Genomic DNA, 19,703 nt, shown 5'->3' with positions numbered 1-19,703 from the left:
TCACGAAAACTGTGAGATCATGACCTGAGCTGAAACCAAAAGTTGGTTTTTAAGCAGGTTTAGCCGCCCAGGCACCCCAAGTGACCCATTATTTTAAATACAAAGAACAGAGAAGATGAGCAAGTATGTGGACGGGACCACTGATCTCTCACACACACACACACACACACACACACACACACACACACACAAATAAATGTATTAAAAATTTGGGTGTCTCTGTCACTCGGATCTGGGCACAGTCTATAACCTTAAGTAACTACTAATAGCTTTTAGGCTCAAGGAAAAGCCTTATTCACATACCTTAAGGGTTGCCTCTTAAACTGCATTTGAATATTGGAAAAATTTGTGGGCTGTGCTACTCCAGACTTTGATTTGGAATTTGGGAAGATTTAAAGGAAAGGAAAGAAAAATCAATTCACTAACCCAATCTTTCCTTTCAGATGCTATGGGTGCAATAGATTCTTGCATCATGAAATTTTATTTCCTGAAATGCTAAGTATCCATTTTCTTGCTTATCTATGTACTCACCTATGGTTCTAAAGGATATCGGCATGGTATTCATAACAGTCTTTCATGATGGTTGGAACACTGCAGGACTTAACAATACTACTTTAAAACTGTATGTATTCATTCTGGACTAAATGTGCTTAAAAAGCGGTGTTAGTTACTTTACAACTAGATGGACTTTGAAACTAAAATTGAATGACTTTATTTTTATTAAAAAAATCCATAATTAAGCTTAACATTTTTTATATTATTTATTTATTTATTTTTGAGAGAGAGAGAGAGAGAGCACACATGGGGGGAGGGGCAGAAAGAGAGAGGGGGAGACACAGAATCTGAAGCAGTTTCCAGGCTCTGAGCTGTCAGCACAGAGCCTGATGTGGGGCTCGAACCCAGGAACCGTGAGTTCATGACCAGAGCTAAAGTCAGAGAACTCAGACGCATAACCAACTGAGCCACCCAAGTGCCCCTAAGTTTAAAATTTTTAAATAAAATTTCAGTTTTAAGCACATGTTACTAAAACTGTTGATTATTCTTTTTTTTTATATATTGCCTTTTAGCTTTAGTAGATTAAAAGGAAAATAACTTTTTGAAAGCATATGAATAAAGCTTTAGTTTGTGCCCTTGTCTCAGACTCTATAAATAACAGGAGTCCTCTGCAGATGGATTTGCAGTTTCAAGGAATAGAAAACGAAGGCGTCTATATTTTTACTGAAGTCAGGTGATCTGCAGACACTGAATATCTGATGAATTGTTCAAGAATATTGCAAATTTTTATCAATGGCACTGTGAGAAAAAGTGTAGGAAAAGAAAATGATTAAGGATTCACTTATTATTATTGTCCATTCAACAGGTATGAGAGAAATTGAATTAGAGAAGAGAAAAAGGGAGGCAGTAACCTGGGTGTGCTGATCAAGAAAGGCTGGTCACTCACAGAACAAAGAAGTCCAAGATTTCACATGAACTTCATCATGACCTGTGTTTGACTGAGAATGTTGTCAAGGACCAATGGATAAAAAAGGCCCTTTTCCCTTCATTTTGAATTGTCTTTCAAAGGTCACCTGACAATATCCTTAAAATGCCAGCTCTAATTAAGTCCATTCTCAAATATTTTAGTCAAAGCGCTGATGTTCTTTAAGGAAAGAAACTTCTGAGGATACTAGTAAAATAATCTGGAGATAATGCAGTTTGACATAAGCAGTTATACTGGGTTTTCGGTAGAGTAATTCTCTGATTTGCCTTATGCCAACTCACATGGCCAACCCCGGACCATCTAAGCCCATCACTATTTCAGATGACACAAGAGCAAGTAACTTCCTCCAGCTTGTTGAAAATCAAATCCTATAGCTTCATTTCCTCTAGAAGCCTGACTCTAGAGGATAAAAATGCTGCACTTCAAAAAACAGGCGCCTTGCCTTTGCAAAATGGAAAAATAAATAAATAAAAGGAAAAATATCTAGGGGCGCCTGGGTGGCTCAGTCGGTGAAGCATCCAACTTTGGCTCAGGTTGTGATCACAGTTCGTGAATCAGAGCCCTGAATCAGTTCTGCACTGATAGCATGGAGCCTGCTTCGGATCCTCGGTCTTCCTCTCTCTCTGCCCCTCCTCTGCTTGTTCTCTCTCTCTCAAAAATAAATAAACATTTTTTGAAAAAGGGAAAATATCTGGGAATGCAAGCTGGTGCAGCCACTCTGGAAAACAGTATGGAGGTTCCTCAAAAAACTAAAAATAGAACTACCCTACGACCCAGCAATTGCACTACTAGGCATTTATCCAAGGGATACAGGTGTGCTGTTTCGAAGGGACACATGCACCCCCATGTTTATAGCAGCACTATCAACAGTAGCCAAAGTATGGAAAGAACCCAAATGTCCTTTGATGGAGGAATGGCTAAAGAAAATGTGGTATATATATATATATATAATGGAGTATTACTTGGCAATCCAAAAGAATGAAATCTTCCCATTTGCAACTACGTGGATGGAACTGGAGAGTATTACGCTAAGCGAAGTTAGTCAGAGAAAGACAAATATCATATGACTTCACTCATATGAGGACTTTAAGAGACAAAACAGATGAACATAAGGAAGGGAAACAAAAATAATATAAAAACAGAGAGGGGAACAAAACAGAAGAGACTCATAAATATGGAGAACAAACTGAGGGTTATGGGAGGGGTTGTGGGAGAGGGGGATGGGCTAAATGGGTAAGGGGCACTAAGGAAGCTACTCCTTAAATCATTTTTCCACTATATGCTTACTAATTTGGATGTAAATTAAAAAAAATAAAAAATAAAACAAGTTTAAAAAAAAGAAAAAGGGAAAATATCTAAGATGTCCATAGAAACCAAACACTTCCCAGGATTCTGTGTTATCTGTATTGTTTGTCTTTACAGAACATGTCAACTTCCTGAAAACAATTCAGGCTGAGACCCTTAGTCCTTTAAGTTGCAGTGTCTCAGAAGGTTTGTGTTCAGCTCCCCCTGTAGTCCCAGGCGCTGTGTCACTCACAGCACAGAAGTACTTGGCCGAGTCGCTCCAATGGGCTGAGTGTTTCCTCAGGTGGAAGGCCTTTTCACTCTTCTTAAATTCAGCCTCGAAACCTTTGATGCCTTGAACCAGGGCATCTGATGGCCCTGAAGAGTACTTGAGGAGAAGCTGGAGTCCTTGGTTGGGGTGCTGCACATACCAGAAGAGATAAGTAGTTCCACTGGAGGAATAGTTGCAACTCAGCTCCAGATGGGCTCCTTCAGAGACAGTGATGTGGCCGTCAGGTTGGGTCAGTGACTGGGCTCCAGTTCCTCCTGAAACATTAGTGCTGAGTCAATGAACTCCACTAAAGCAAAAGGTCTATATTCAGAATCAAGCCAGAACAATGTTTTACTTGTGGACAAGGGAATTAAATGGAATGTTACTCACTCAGGAACAGAAGCACCCCAAGCGTCAAGATGAACACCAAGGTCATGGCCAAGCAGTGAAGAACCAGAGAGTTTTCTTTCTGGGAAGTTGTTCACACACAAATAAAATCTGATGACTGAGGGGACTTGAATCCAGATTGCTCTGAGGTTGAGGAGGAATGATAGATTTAGATTCCTTTTTCTTCGGGACTGTTAGGAAGAGATGCTCTCCGGGCAAAACTGTCTGCCCCTGTTGTCTGAGATTCTTTATATGTCACTGTCTAAAAAATGCCGACAGAACACCTCTTTAAAGTATAAGGACAGAGGTTTTTGGGAGCTTATTCTGATCTTTTACAGAAAAGCCATTTTGAATTTAGGCAACAGTGCCCTCTAGGGCGAAACAGAGCTAAGGAGACATTCACATTTTTTTGTGAACCTTTCTGACTTGTTCCTGACCGTCTATAGGTGAATTTCAAAGCATTATGGTTGTGTCCAGAGGATTTATGTTTTGCAGGCCCTGAAACTTATAAAATGGGGGATTTTTATAAAAGAATAGAAAATTTTGAATAAAAAATCGGGCACAAAATAATTTTTTAGAATGAGAAAGAAAATCACAACAAATTACAAATTTTATTAAACAAAGGCCACAAATATCATAAAATCTAGAAAACTGCATATTTCCCTCATATATTTATTTAATACTTTTTGTTTCTTTTTCTTTTGGCTCCATACTTTTTAGTTGTTTCATTTGACAATAAATTTGCAATATTTCCTATATAGTAAAAATAAAGATAATTCAGTCTTTACTCCCAGCATGGCTGATCACACACACACACAAATTTTAATTCACAGTGCATTGTGATAATGCTACATAAATTTTTAGGACTATAGTCAAATTTTGTAAAACATCTATTTAGTCACTGTGTACTGTAAGATTTCATTACATTTCAAGTTTTCTTATGCTATAACAAAGCCTAAATACTATGAACTGATGATACTTATTAACCAGTTTATTAAGTCTGTGTTACTTTTCTATTGCTATGTACCAAACTACCATGAGCTCTGTGACTTAGAACAACACCCATTTTTTATCTCACATATTCTGTGGGTCAGAAGTCTGGGTACAGTTAAGCAAGATCTCACAAGTCTACAATCAAGAAGTCAACCAAGATTGCTGTCTTGTCTGAGGTGTGGGGGCCCTCTTTCAGCTCAAGTAGTTGTTGGCAGAATTCATTTTCTTGTAGTTGTAGAACTCATAGCAGCTTGCTTCTTCAAGCCTAGCAGGAGAAGCTCTCTGATCTCAGGAAAACCTAAGCCCTCTTGTGTCAAGCACACCTGATTGTAACAAGCCCACCAAAGGATATTCTGTCTTTTGATGAACTCAAAATCAAACTGATTAAGGGCTTTAATTACATCTGCAAAGTCTCTTTACCTTTGCCATTAATATAGCTTGGTCGTACAAGTGACATCCATCATATTGTAGGTCCTGCCCACATTCAAGGGGAGGAGATTACATAGGGTATGTACACCAGAGGTCAGAAATCTTAGGTACCATCTTAGAATTTGCCTACCACAGTTGTTAATGTCTTCATTTTACTGGTGTATTATGAGTTATACATTAACCCCATAAATGTAAAAAATTTGGGACCAATCAGCAAGAAGTTAAGAAAAACCTTAATAGATACAACTGGGTAAAGCCATTTCGCACCAAAGGAAAGCATAAGCAAAGGCATCCGCCACAAAGGTAAGGAATCAAGTTTATATAGAATGGAGGGCACAGATATGGTAATAGTAGGCAGTAAAACCATAAAAATGGATTGGAGCCAGCCAGGAAGGTGCAATATAGTTTTAAACTCCAGAAAGTTGCCAACAGTAGACCATCAGGTCTTTAAGGAAGCAAAGACTTGTTAATGGACCATTAGCAGAGTCTTATGTCTAGCCTGAGTAGTCAGGCTGCTGAAATGAGAATTGAGGCCATAGGGGCAGATGGAATTTCCAAAGGAGAGGGCACATATTGAGAAAAAAAGAGGGCCTACAGCAGGAGGAATGCTCACGATGTGGAATAATCAAAGAATAGTATAAAAGGACACTGCAAAAGATCTCCCAGATCTTGAATTTATTTTTTACTTTTATTTATTATTTGTTTATTTAATGTTTATTACTTTTGAGAGAGACAGAGACAGAGTGCAAGCGGGGGAGGGGCAGAGAGAGAGAGGGAGACACAGAATTCCAAGCAGGCTCCAGGCTGCCAGCACAGAGCCCATTGCGGGGCTCGAACTCACAAACTGTGAGATCATGACATGAGCTGAATGAAGTCAGACACTTAACCAACTGAGCCACAGGTGCCCCCAGATCTTGAATTTTTAAATGGGAGTGCAGAGGGTCAGAGAGAGAAAGATTTCAAAAAAGGAATGAGTGAATGAGTAGGTAAGACTGCAGAAAGTGGCTGCTCTAAATGTGGTCTGTAGGTTAAGCAGCATTGGCATCACTGGGGGCTATTCTGGATTGCGTGATCTCAGACACTACCCAAACTTCCTAAGCCAGAATCTTCATTTTAGTGATTCATGTGCACATTAAAATTTGAGAAATATTGGCCTAGTGTTTTAATGCAACTTAAACATATCTTTTGGATTTAAAGATGAAGAGGTCATTGATGACTTCTGAGAAAACAGATTTTAAAAAGGGTTGGGACAAAAGCCAAGATGCATGGAGGTGTGGAGTGAAAGACAGGAGACAAAGTGAAAGCAGTTATGATTGAGGCTACAGTAAAGGAACAGGGAGCCAAGAAGTGGATTGGTGGCAGGAGAGACGTGTATGGGCTTGGGGCGAGTGTTAAATTATTTTTTAAGATGAGAAAGCTTAAATATTTTAATTGATGAAAAGGAATCGGTGGCAAAAAAAAAAAAAAAAAAAAAAAGATTATGGAGTTTGGGTAATCAGTGGGCTGAGGTGCCAGAGAAGTGAGACAGAATGATATGGGAGAACAGTTTGGGCACAGGATACTGTCTGTTTAAAAGTAAGAGGGATACCTTTTACATCATTACAGGAAGTAAGGTAAATTATATGTATAAAAGCAAAGTTTTACTTGGGATGCAGAAAGTTGAAGATGATATTAATGATATCATTTAATGATATCAATTATCTTTATGGTCACCTACCATGGATAATCAAAAGGTGGTGGATATGCCGTTTTGGCAGAATAGAGCTTCAAGGGAGATATTGTAGAGTATAGAATGATAACAGATTATAGAAACAAAATATTTTCATGCACTGTTTCATGTACAGTTGATGTTAAAAGCTGTGACTATATGGAGACAATCTTCAGTATAGCTATGTGGTTTTTACCAGCTATGCTCATCAGTCAAGCAATATGACTAAGAGGGAAGATTGGTCCAGAAGTGGAATTTATCAGATGTGTTGTGATGGTTAATTTTGTGTCAACTTAACTGGCCTGAGGGATGCCCACATAGCTGGTAAAACATTCTTTCTGCATGTCTGTGAGAATTTCCAGGAGAGATTAGTGGATTGGAGGCAGGAAAGGCACGTATGGGTTTGGAGAGTGTTAAATTATTTTTTAAGATGAGAAAGCTTAAATATTTGAAATGATGAAAAGGAATCAGTGGCAGAAAAAAAATAAGATTATAAAGTGAGATTATTTGACTGAGTGGAATGACCAAAGAGATCTCTTCTCACTAGTGTGGGCAGGTATTGTCTAGTCCACTGGGGGTCTGAATGGAACAGAAAGATGGAGAAAGAACAAATTGTCTCCCTCTTACCCTTTTCTCTCTTCATGAGCTGGAACATCCATCTTTTTCTGCTGTCAGACCATGGAGATCCTGGTTCTCAGGCCTTTGGACATGGAGGGAATTATACCACTGGCTTTCTTGGTCTTCCAGCTTTCAGATGGCAGACTTTGGGACTTCTTGGCCTCTCTAATGAGTGAGCCAATTCCTATAATAAGTCTATCTATCTATCTATCTCCTATTAATTTCATTTCTCTGGAGAACCATGACTAATACAAGTGTTGTAGAATAACAGGTGGACAGAGTGAGATGAGAATATCAGCACGAAGCAGTTGAAGAAATATGTCCTGGAGACTGTTGGATGAGAAGGAAGAGAAAATAGCAGATGAGACAAAAGACTATGAAGGAACTGGAGGAACAGATGTTATTAAAGAACAGATTTGATAAGAGTAACTTCATGAGGACAATCAAAACAGATGATTGTCATCTGAGAAGATAGGTCTTCAGAGATGGAAAAGTTCTGGTTAATGACTAGTGGCATGGCTAGCTTATTTGACATCTGGATCAAATAAAGTTTAAGACTCTTTTTCACTATACACAAAAATGTTTCATAATTATCATGGTATATTTAGGAAAAGACATATCTTCTTGGTGCATTCTTTAGTTTTTAATGTAAATAATTAACAATTTAATAAAGAAGATATTTCAGTGTTTAGAATATTATTCAAATTCAATAAATCATTTATTTATGACTTAAATTGGCACTTAAAAATATTACCCCTTCTGGGGCACCTCAGTGGCTCAGTCAGTTAAGCATCCGACTCTTGATTTTGGTTCAGGTCATGATCTCATGGTTCCTGGGATCAAACTCTGCCTTGGACTCTGTACTGGCAGCGCAGAACCTGCTTGGGGTTCTCTTTTCCCTCTCTCTCTGTCCCATCCCTGCTTGTGCTGTCTCGCTCTGTCTCTCAAAAATAAACATTAAAAAAAATATATTATCCCTTATAGTGTTCATTCTCTGTTTTTTATTTTAAACACAAATAGAAACTATCAATGGTCTCATAAAATAACAAAATAGAATAACTCAATATTATGTTTCTCTCCACAACCATTGTACTATTATTGTTTGTTTCAAATCTATGTTTGAATGCAGAAATATATAACGCGATAGGTTTAGAAATATGACCTGCATGAAAAGCAAGCTCAGACAATTACACAATGTTACAAACTTGTTCCAAAAATTAAAGGCATGCGCTTTCACTATTGGGAACATGGAAGAGTTATACTTTTCTCTAAGTACTATACAATTAAAATCCATGGACATTATGTATAAAACAAAACAAAACCAAAAGGTGGAGAGAAGTCAGAACAGCTAGGGACTTTGAGAACTGAGAAAGAACACGGTGAGTTTACCGGGTTTTCTTTTTGTCTCCTTCGGGATTTGGAGTTGAGGAAGCTGACAACAAGGAAACATGGTCTCTCGGGCTCACTTGCTCTCCGATCTTGAGATTGTGCTTCTCACTTTAAAAAGCTTCCCAGCTTGGGGCACCTGGGTGGCTCAGTCTGTTGAGTGTCCAACTTCTGGCTCAAGTTATGATCTCACGGTTCATGAGTTTGAGCCCCTTATCAGCTCATGGCTGTCAGCATGGAGCCCGCTTTAGATCCTCTGTCCTCCTTGCTGCCCCTTCTCTGCTCTCTCTCTCTTTCTAAATAAACATGAAAAAAAAAAGCTTTAAAAAAAAGCTTTCCAGCTTGTGTTACACACACACACACACACACACACACACAGGCCGTTAGATATATGGAATTATGCTAATTATCAAGTCTTGAGCCACAGCCTTCACCTGCACCAATAACTGTATCTGAATCTAGCTGTCAACATTGTTGCCCATTAGAATCTGGGACAACGGAAAAGAAAGAGAAAGAAAGAAAGAAAGAAAGAAAGAAAGAAAGAAAGAAAGAAAGAAAGAAAGAAAGAAAGAAAGAAAAGAAAAAAAAGAAAGAAAGAAAAAGGAAGGAAGGAAGGAAGAAAAAAGGAAGAAAGAAAGAAAGGAAGAAAGAAAGAAAAAGGAAGAAAGAAAGAAAGGAAGAAACCCAATGTTTCAGTGTTTCAGGCCAGAGGAGGTCTGATTTAATTGCCTGAGATGGACCCAGGTATCAGTGCTCTTTTAAGCCCCAAAGCTGTTCCAATGGGCTCTCAAGTTGAGAATCCGGGTCAAGAGGGACTCAGTCCACTGATCAGCCTGGACTCCATCACTAGACCCAAAATTAGAACCTCACCTAAATCATGTGTACTAAGAAGGGAAGAGGAGCTGTGCCTCAAAACAAATATGAGGTATAGTTACTAAAAAGCAAAGCAGGGATGGATCCTAGCTGGCAAAACAGAAATCTTCTATATGGGCCACACACCTTATCTTCACACTGCCGATCATTCTGTTGCAAACCTTGCCAAATTCTCAACACCCTAAAGGGAACTTCGTGGCTCTTCCAGGTGAAAAGGTCTAAATATTATAGAGAACACTACTTTGAAAAGACCCTCCAAAAAACCCTGCTGCTCTCTCTACTCAAAGGATCAGTAAACGGTCTTGTTTAGCAAGACAGAGCATGGTTAGGCAATAATCGTTGTATTCCCGACACACATCCCAGAAAAAAACTGCAGCCCCATGCATACTAACACAATCAGATGCCAGGTGGGGAGCCTAGACTACTGCCCTGCAAACACAGAGGCACCTTTAGCATCTCTCCTGATGTAGTGTCAGAGAAGGCCAAGTAGAGAATGGGAACTGTAACTCCTGCCTTCTGGTAATGAGTTTTACTATGTTCCCTGAGTGTGAGGGCAACTCTGTGGGGAGCCTGGACTTCCACCACCACTGGGAACAATGGAGAGCCTTTCCTCTTCCCCACCGGAGTGGTCTAGTAGCGACCTAGTTCAGGCCTAGTTCACTATTGCCCAGTAGTTACAAGGCCACCCCTGCCTAGCGTCCGTGGAGACCATGGGAGCTGCAACTCCCACCTAGCAATAATGAGGTGCACTGTGTCAAGAAGTATCAAGAAGGCTGAATGGCTGAAAGAGAAGAGAAGAGCTGTCAAATCCAGAACAGATTTACAAAAATGGTGAAAGAGGGAAACTTAAAACATCAGGAGGGAAGAAAGAACACAGTAATCAAAAAGAAGGATAAATACATAAAGCTTTCCTTTTTCTCTTGAGTTTCCTAAATTAAGTTTAATGGGTCAGGGAAAAATTATAACACTGTTTAATGATATTCTAAGCATATATAGGGGAAATATTAAAGAAAATTATATTATGAATATGGGAAGATAAGTGGATGTAAAAAGGAGGCACTGTTTTTATACTTCATTCAAATTGGTGACATGACGTCACTAGTAGACTGTGTTATGTATATGACAGTGTAATACCCAGGACAATCCTTTTAAAAAGCTATACAGGGAGATACATCAAAAACACCATAGATAGGGGCGCCTGGGTGGCGCAGTCGGTTAAGCGTCCGACTTCAGCCAGGTCACGATCTCGCGGTCCGTGAGTTCGAGCCCCGCGTCAGGCTCTGGGCTGATGGCTCGGAGCCTGGAGCCTGTTTCCGATTCTGTGTCTCCCTCTCTCTCTGCCCCTCCCCCGTTCATGCTCTGTCTCTCTCTGTCCCAAAAAAAAAAAAAAAAAAAAAAACAACAACAAAAAAAAAACACCATAGATAAATTAAAATTGAATTCTAGAAAAATGCCAAATGACTCACAGAGATTAAAAGGAAAAAACACAGGAAAACAAAAAAACAGTGAGAACAAACGAATAAATAAATAGACTGGAAGATTAAGCCACAAAACATCAATGATATTAAATGCAAATTATATAAATATATCAGTTATGATACAGAGATTGTTCTATCCATGAAAAGACAGTTAAAATAAGAAGTGGATTAAAAAACATGACCCAACTATAACTGTCTACAGGCAACTCATTTTATTTTATTTTATTTTATTTTATTTTATTTTATTTTATTTATTTTTTTAACTCATTTTAAATTACATAGGCATATTGAAAGTAAAAGGATAGAGGACTAGGAAGATGGCGGCATAGGAGGACGCTAGGCTCACCGCGCGTCCTGCTGATCACTTAGATTCCACCTACACCTGCCTAAATAACCCAGAAAACCGCCAGAGGATTAGCAGAACGGAGTCTCCAGAGCCAAGCGCAGATGAGAGGCCCACGGAAGAGGGTAGGAAGGGCGGCGAGGCGGTGTGCGCTCCATGGACTGGCGGGAGGGAGCCGGGGCGGAGGGGCGGCCCGCCGGCCAAACAGAGCCCCCGAGTCTGGCTTGCAAAAGCGGAGGGGCCAGAGGGAGTGTGTTCCGCAAGCAAGTGGGACTTAGCATCTGGGAGGTCATAAGTTAACAGCTCTGCTCAGAAAGCGGGAAGGCTGGAGGACAAAGGGAGGGAGAGTTGCTGAGCCCCAGGATGACAGAGCTCAGTTTGGCGGGGAACAAAGGCGCTCGCCAGCGCCATCTCCCTCGCCCATCCCCCAGCCAAAATCCCAAAGGGAACCGGTTCCTGCCAGGGAACTTGCTTGCTCCGCACAAACACCCAGCGTTGTGCTTCTGCAGAGCCACCGCTGCGGCAGCGGGTCTGACTCCCTCCCGCTGCCACAGGGCCCCTCCTGAAGTGGATCACCTAAGGAGAAGTGAGCTAAGCCTGCCCCTCCTGCCCCCGTGCACCTTGCCTACCCACCCCAGCTAATACGCCAGATCCCCAGCAACACAAGCCTGGCAGTGTGCAAGTAGCCCAGATGGGCCACGCCACCCCACAGTGAATCCTGCCCCTAGGAGAGGGGAAGACAAGGCACACACCAGTCTGACTGTGGCCCCAGCGGTGGGCTGGGGGCAGACATCAGGTCGGACTACGGCCCCGCCCACCAACTCCAGTTATACACCACAGCACAGGGAAGTGCCCTGCAGGTCCGCACCACTCCAGGGACTAGCCAAAATGACCAAACGGAAGAATTCCCCTCAGAAAAACGTCCAGGAAATAACAACAGCTAATGAACTGATCAAAAATGATTTAAACAATATAACAGAAAGTGAATTTAGAATAATAGTCATAAAATTAATCGCTGGGCTTGAAAACAGTATAGAGGACAGCAGAGAATCTCTTGCTACAGAGATCAAGGGACTAAGGAACAGTCAGGAGGAGCTGAAAAACACTTTAAACGAGTTGCAAAATAAAACGGAAATGTCCACAGCCCGGATTGAAGAGGCAGAGGAGAGAATAGGTGAACTAGAAGATAAAATTATGGAAAAAGAGGAAGCTGAGAAAAAGAGAGATAAAAAAATCCAGGAGTATGAGGGGAAAATTAGAGAACTAAGTGATACACTAAAAAGAAATAATATACGCATAATTGGTATCCCAGAGGAGGAAGAGAGAGGGAAAGGTGCTGAAGGTGTACTTGAAGAAATAATAGCTGAGAACGTTCCTGAACTGGGGAAGGAAAAAGGCATTGAAATCCAAGAGGCACAGAGAACTCCCTTCAGACATAACTTGAATCGATCTTCTGCACGACATATCATAGTGAAACTGGCAAAACACAAGGATAAAGAGGAAATTCTGAAAGCAGCAAGGGATAAACGTGCCCTAACATATAAAGGGAGACCTATAAGACTCGTGACTGATCTCTCCTTTGAAACTTGGCAGGCCAGAAAGGCATGGCAGGAGATCTTCAATGTGATGAACAGAAAAAATATGTAGCTGAGAATCCTTTATCCAGCAAGTCTGTCATTTAGAATAGAAGGAGAGATAAAGGTCTTCCCAAACAAACAAAAACTGAAGGAATTCGTCACCACTAAACCAGCCCTACAAGAGATCCTAAGGGGAATCCTGTGAGACAAAGTACCAGAGACATCGCTACAAGCATAAAACATACAGACATCACAATGATTCTAAACCCGTATCTTTCTATAATAACACTGAATGTAAATAGACTAAATGCGCCAACCAAAAGACATAGGCTATTAGAATGGATAAAAAAACAAGACCCATCTATTTGCTGTCTACAAGAGACTCATTTTAGACCTGAGGACACCTTTAGATTGAGAGTAAGGGGATGGAGGACTATTTATCATGCTACTGGAAGCCAAAACAAAGCTGGAGTAGCCATACTTATATCAGACAAACTAGACTTCAAATTAAAGGCTGTAACAAGAGATGAAGAAGGGCATTATATAATAATTACAGGGTCTATCCATCAGGAAGAGCTAACAGTTATAAATGTCTATGTGCCAAATACGGGAGCCCCCAAATATATAAAACAATTACTCATAAACATAAGCAACCTTATTGATAAGAATGTGGTAATTGCAGGGGACTTTAACACTCCACTTACAGAAATGGATAGATCATCTAGACACATGGTCAATAAAGAAACAAGGGCCCTGAAAGATACATTGGATCAGATGGACTTGACAGATATATTTAGAACTCTGCATCCCAAAGCAACAGAATATACTTTCTTTTCGAGTGCACATGGAACATTCTCCAAGATAGATCATATACTGGGTCACAAAACAGCCCTTCATAAGTATACAAGAATTGAAATTATACCATGCATACTTTCAGACCACAATGCTATGAAGCTTGAAATCAACCACAGGAAAAAGTCTGGAAAACCTCCAAAAGCATGGAGGTTAAAGAACACCTTACTAAAGAATGAGTGGGTCAACCAGGCAATTAGAGAAGAAATTTAAAAATATATGGAAACAAATGAAAATGAAAATACAACAATCCAAATGCTTTGGGATGCAGCGAAGGCAGTCCTCAGAGGAAAATACATTGCAATCCAGGCCTATCTCAAGAAACAAGAAAAATCCCAAATACAAAATCTAACAGCACACCTAAAGGAAATAGAAGCAGAACAGCAAAGGCAGCCTAAACCCAGCAGAAGAAGAGAAATAATAAAGATCAGAGCAGAAATAAACAATATAGAATCTAAAAAAACTGTAGAGCAGATCAATGAAACCAAGAGTTGGTTTTTTGAAAAATAAACAAAATTGACAAACCTCTAGCCAGGCTTCTCAAAAAGAAAAGGGAGATGACCCAAATAGATAAAATCATGAATGAAAATGGAATTCTTACAACCAATCCCTCAGAGATACAAACAATTATCAGGGAATACTATGAAAAATTATATGCCAGCAAATTGGACAACCTGGAAGAAATGGACAAATTCCTAAACACCCACACTCTTCCCAAACTCAATCAGGAGGAAATAGAAAGCTTGAACAGACCCATAACCAGCAAAGAAATTGAATCGGTTATCAAAAATCTCCCAACAAATAAGAGTCCAGGACTAGATGGCTTCCCAGGGGAGTTCTACCAGACGTTTAAAGCAGAGATAATACCTATCCTTCTCAAGCTATTCCAAGAAATAGAAAGGGAAGGAAAACTTCCAGACTCATTCTATGAAGCCAGTATTACTTTGATTCCCAAACCAGACAGAGACCCAGTAAAAAAAGAGAACTACAGGCCAATATCCCTGATGAATATGGATGCAAAAATTCTCAATAAGATACTAGCAAATCGAATTCAACAGCATATAAAAAGAATTATTCACCATGATCAAGTGGGATTCATTCCTGGGATGCAGGGCTGGTTCAACATTCGCAAATCAATCAACGTGATACATCATATTAATAAAAGAAAAGACAAGAACCATATGATCCTGTCAATCGATGCAGAAAAGGCCTTTGACAAAATTCAGCAACATTTCTTAATAAAAACCCTTGAGAAAGTCGGGATAGAAAGAACATACTTAAACATCATAAAAGCCATTTATGAAAAGCCCACAGCTAACATCATCCTCAATGGGAAAAAACTGAGAGCTTTTTCCCTGAGATCAGGAACACGACAGGGATGCCCACTCTCACCGCTGTTGTTTAACATAGTGTTGGAAGTTCTAGCATCAGCAATCAGACAACAAAAGGAAATCAAAGTCATCAAAATTGGCAAAGATGAAGTCAAGCTTTCACTTTTTGCAGATGACATGATACTATACAAGGAAAATCCGATAGAGTCCGCCAAAAGTCTGCTAGAACTGATACATGAATTTAGCAAAGTTGCAGGATACAAAATCAATGTACAGAAATCAGTTGCATTCTTATACACTAACAATGAAGCAACAGAAAGACAAATAAAGAAACTGATCCCATTCACAATTGCACCAAGAAGCATAAAATACCTAGGAATAAATCTAACTAAAGATGTAAAAGATCTGTATGCTGAAAACTATAGAAAGCTTATGCAGGTAATTGAAGAAGATATAAAGAAATGGAAAGACATTCCCTGCTCATGGATTGGAAGAATAAATATTGTCAAAATGTCAATACTACCCAAAGCTATCTACACATTCAATGCAATCCCAATCAAAATTGCACCAGCATTCTTCTCGAAACTAGAAGAAGCAATCCTAAAATTCATATGGAACCACAAAAGGCCCCAAATAACCAAAGTAATTTTGAGGAAGAAGACCAAAGCAGGAGGCATCACAATCCCAGACTTTAGCCTCTACTACAAAGCTGTAATCATCAAGACAGCATGGTATTGGCACAAAAACAGACACATAGACCAATGGAATAGAATAGAAACCCCAGAACTAGACCCACAAACATATGGCCAACTCATCTTTGACAAAGCAGGAAAGAACATCCAATGGAAAAAAGACAGTCTCTTTAACAAATGGTGCTGGGAGAACTGGACAGCAACATGCAGAAGGTTGAAACTAGACCACTTTCTCACACCATTCACAAAAATAAACTCAAAATGGATAAAGGACCTGAATGTGAGACAGGAAACCATCAAAACCCTAGAGGAGAAAGCAGGAAAAGACCTCTCTGACCTCAACCGTAGCAATCTCTTACTCGACACATCCCCAAAGGCAAGGGAATTAAAAGCAAAAATGAATTACTGGGACCTTATGAAGATAAAAAGCTTCTGCACAGCAAAGGAAACAACCAACAAAACTAAAAGGCAACCAACGGAATGGGAAAAGATATTTGCAAATGACATATCGGACAGAGGGCTAGTATCCAAAATCTATAAAGAGCTCACCAAACTCCACACCCGATAAACAAATAACCCAGTGAAGAAATGGGCAGAAAACATGAATAGACACTTCTCTAAAGAAGACATCCGGATGGCCAACAGGCACATGAAAAGATGCTCAACGTCACTCCTTATCAGGGAAATACAAATCAAAACCACACTCAGATATCACCTCACGCCCGTCAGAGTGGCCAAAATGAACAAATCAGGAGACTATAGATACTGGAGAGGATGTGGAGAAACGGGAACCCTCTTGCACTGTTGGTGGGAATGCAAATTGGTGCAGCCACTCTGGAAAACAGTGTGGAGGTTCCTCAGAAAATTAAAAATAGACCTACCCTATGACCCAGCAATAGCGCTGCTAGGAATTTACTCAAGGGATACAGGAGTACTGAGGCATAGGGGCACTTGTACCCCAATGTTTATAGCAGCACTCTCAACAATAGCCAAATTATGGAAAGAGCCAAAATGTCCATCAACTGATGAATGGATAAAGAAATTGTGGTTTATATACACAATGGAGTACTACAGGGCAATGAGAAAGAACGAAATATGGCCTTTTGTAGCAACGTGGATGGAACTGGAGAGTGTGATGCTAAGTGAAATAAGCCATACAGAGAAAGACAGATACCATATGTTTTCACTCTTATGTGGATCCTGAGAAACTTAACAGAAATCCATGGGGAAGGGGAAGGAAAAAAAAAAAGAGGTTAGAGTGGGAGAGAGCCAAAGCATAAGAGACTCTTAAAAACTGAGAATAAACTGAGGGTTGATGGGGGGTGGGAGGGAGGGGAGTGTGGGTGATGGGTATTGAGGAGGGCACCTTTTGGGATGAGCACTGGGTGTTGTATGGAACCAATTTGACAATAAATTTCATATATTGAAAAAAAATAAAATAAAACTGCAAATCACATACCCACACCCAAAAAAAAAAAGAAAGTAAAAGGATAGAAAGATATATCATGTGAACATTAATCAAAGGAAAAATGGCTACATTGGTACCAGATAAAGTTGATGGACTTCTGAACAAAGAAAATTACCAGAAACAGAGAGGAGCCTTACATACTGATAAAAAGGATAAATTTCCAAGAGGACATAGCAGTCCTAAATGTGTATGCACCAACCAACAGAGCTGAAGAATGAGTGGAACAAAAACGGATAGGACCAAAGGGAGAAATAGACAAATCTACAATTGTAGTTAGAGACTTTAATACCCTCTCTCCACAAGTGAGAGAACAACTAGCCAGAAAATCAGCAAGCATGTAGAAGAACTCAACAACACCACAACCAGCCATATCTAGTAGCCAGCTCTACCCATCAACACCCTAGCCAATGATGGCAGAATACACATTGGTTTCAAGTGCCCATGAAGTACATACCAAGTAAGACTGTATCTTGAGCCATAAAGCAAACCTCAACAAACATGATGTAGAAGAATTAAAATCATAAAGAGCATGTTCTCTGACCACAGTGAAATAAAACTGTAAATAAATAATAGAAAGATAATAGGAAAATTTCCGAATACTTGGTAACTAAACAGCATACTTCTTTTACTTTAATGTTTATTTATTTATTTTGAGAGAGAGAGAGAGAGAGAGAGAGAGAGTGAAAGAGCATGAGCCTGTGCGTGGGAGGAGCAGAGAAAGAGGGAGAGAGAGAATCCCAAGCAGGCTCCAAACATCAACGTAGAGCTGGAGTCAGGGCTTGATCTCACAAATTGCAAAATCATGACCTGAGCTGAAATCAAGAGTTGGACGCTTAACTGACTGAGCCACCCAGGGGCCCTACAACACACTTCTTAATAATCTAAGGGTCACAGAGAATGTCTCAAAGAAAATCAAGTGTATACTAAATTGAATGAAAATGAAACTACAGCACATCAAAATCTGTGGGACGTGGCCCAAGTAGTGCCAAGAGGGAAACTGATAGCACTAAATGCAAATATTAGAAAAGAATAAAAGTCTCAAATCAACCACCTAAGCACTCACCTCAAAAACCCAGAAAAAGAGAAAAACTAATCCAAAACAAGCATAAGGAAGGAAATAATAAAGGCAAAAATCAGTGAAATTGAAAATGGAAAAACAGTAAAAAAAAAAAAATCAATAAAACAAAGAGCTGGTTCTTTAAAAAGATCAGCAAAACTGACAACCTTCTAGCAAAACAAGGAAAAAAAATGAAGAAGACATGAACAGGTTAACTAAAGATAGGGCATCCTATGTGATTGGTTAGGGGCGAATATCTGCCTTTTTCCAGTTGGTCCCGTGTTGGATGGACTTCCAGAACACGGTGCTAAGTGAAAGAAGCCATGTATAAAGGGCTGTACAATTCCATTTATGTGAAATGAACAGAATAAATAAACCCTTAGAGACAGACTGCAGGTGACCAGGGGTTGGGGGAGGGGAGAATGGTAAGCAACTGCTTAATGGGTATGTGGTTTCCTTTCCGGGTGATGACAAGGTTTTGAAACTAGATAGAGGTGGTGGTTGTACAACATAGTGGACGTACTAGATGCCACTTCATTATTCATTTTAAAAGAATGAATTGTTTGGCCTGTGAATTAATCTCAACAAAGCTATTATTGAAGTTGAAGTTGATAAAAATCTAAAGATCAAATGTAACTTCAGATACATATGTGCAGATAAGTATATGCGCATATATATGTATACATACGCATAGATGTGCATATATACACATACATATGTGTGTGTACATATATAGATCAGGTTTTGCATAGTTAATTGCTTCTATCTGGGAAAAGAGTCAATTTAGAAAGCCCCTCGATGGAGAAAGATTCCTCAGCTTCAAGATAGGGCACGTGGGTGGAGCCCCAGCTGCAGAGTTTGGGTATTGGTGCCAGGAGCCTGTTGTGCACTGTGTCTCTTATAGCACAGAGGTAGGTGGCCGAGTCGCTGGGCTGAGAAGCTGCAATGTATAAAGCACTGTGTTTTGACGGTTTATCCAGCGAGGCTTTAATTCTTCCACTTGTTTCTTCTCTCTGAGCTGACTGAATCAACAACAGAACTGTGAGTCCTTTGCCAGGGTCCTGCCTAAACCACTGAAGGGAATAAAAAGTGCTACCAGTGTAACTGCAGTTGAGAACCACGCTGTCTCCCTCTTGGACATTCAGAGCTTCCGGACTCTGCATCACCTCCTGTTTACTGCTCACCCCTGTTCAGAAAGAGAACACAGAGAGAGGGACGGGTTGGCGGCTAACCATTCCTGGGAAATTACTTCCCAATTTACTTTTTCAGTCTACATAGAACATCACACCGGTACAGCCCCCTATCTTTCTTTCTCTTCCCTGAGGAGAAACGGCTCAGGATCTGTCTGTTCTTTGCCCATTTCCAAATCCCTTTCACTCACAGTCCAGTTGTAACCAAAGGATGAGCAAACTCAAGGATTTGTCCATTCCTTCTGTCACTTAGAGCCACTGAGAACTCGTTCTTGGGTCTGTAATA

At 40.0% G+C, this 19,703-nt stretch overlaps 2 gene segments (V, D, J or C); both read right to left on the bottom strand.

The window, feature by feature from the left end:
- Window positions 1–2,742: 2,742 nt before the first annotated feature.
- On the bottom strand, window positions 2,743–3,754 carry LOC102964273. The segment is given in 2 exon segments: window positions 2,743–3,310; window positions 3,426–3,754. Coding segments are annotated over 2 exon segments (429 nt in total).
- Window positions 3,755–18,979: 15,225 nt separating this feature from the next.
- Window positions 18,980–19,703, bottom strand: LOC107180490. The segment is given in 2 exon segments: window positions 18,980–19,413; window positions 19,609–19,703. Coding segments are annotated over 2 exon segments (480 nt in total).

The sequence above is a fragment of the Panthera tigris genome, chromosome B3, assembly GCF_018350195.1.
Source record: "Panthera tigris isolate Pti1 chromosome B3, P.tigris_Pti1_mat1.1, whole genome shotgun sequence".
NCBI classification, from domain to species: Eukaryota; Metazoa; Chordata; class Mammalia; order Carnivora; family Felidae; genus Panthera; species Panthera tigris.
The sequence above is the reverse complement of the archived record's forward strand: the minus strand, read 5'-3'. Positions and strand labels throughout refer to the sequence as shown.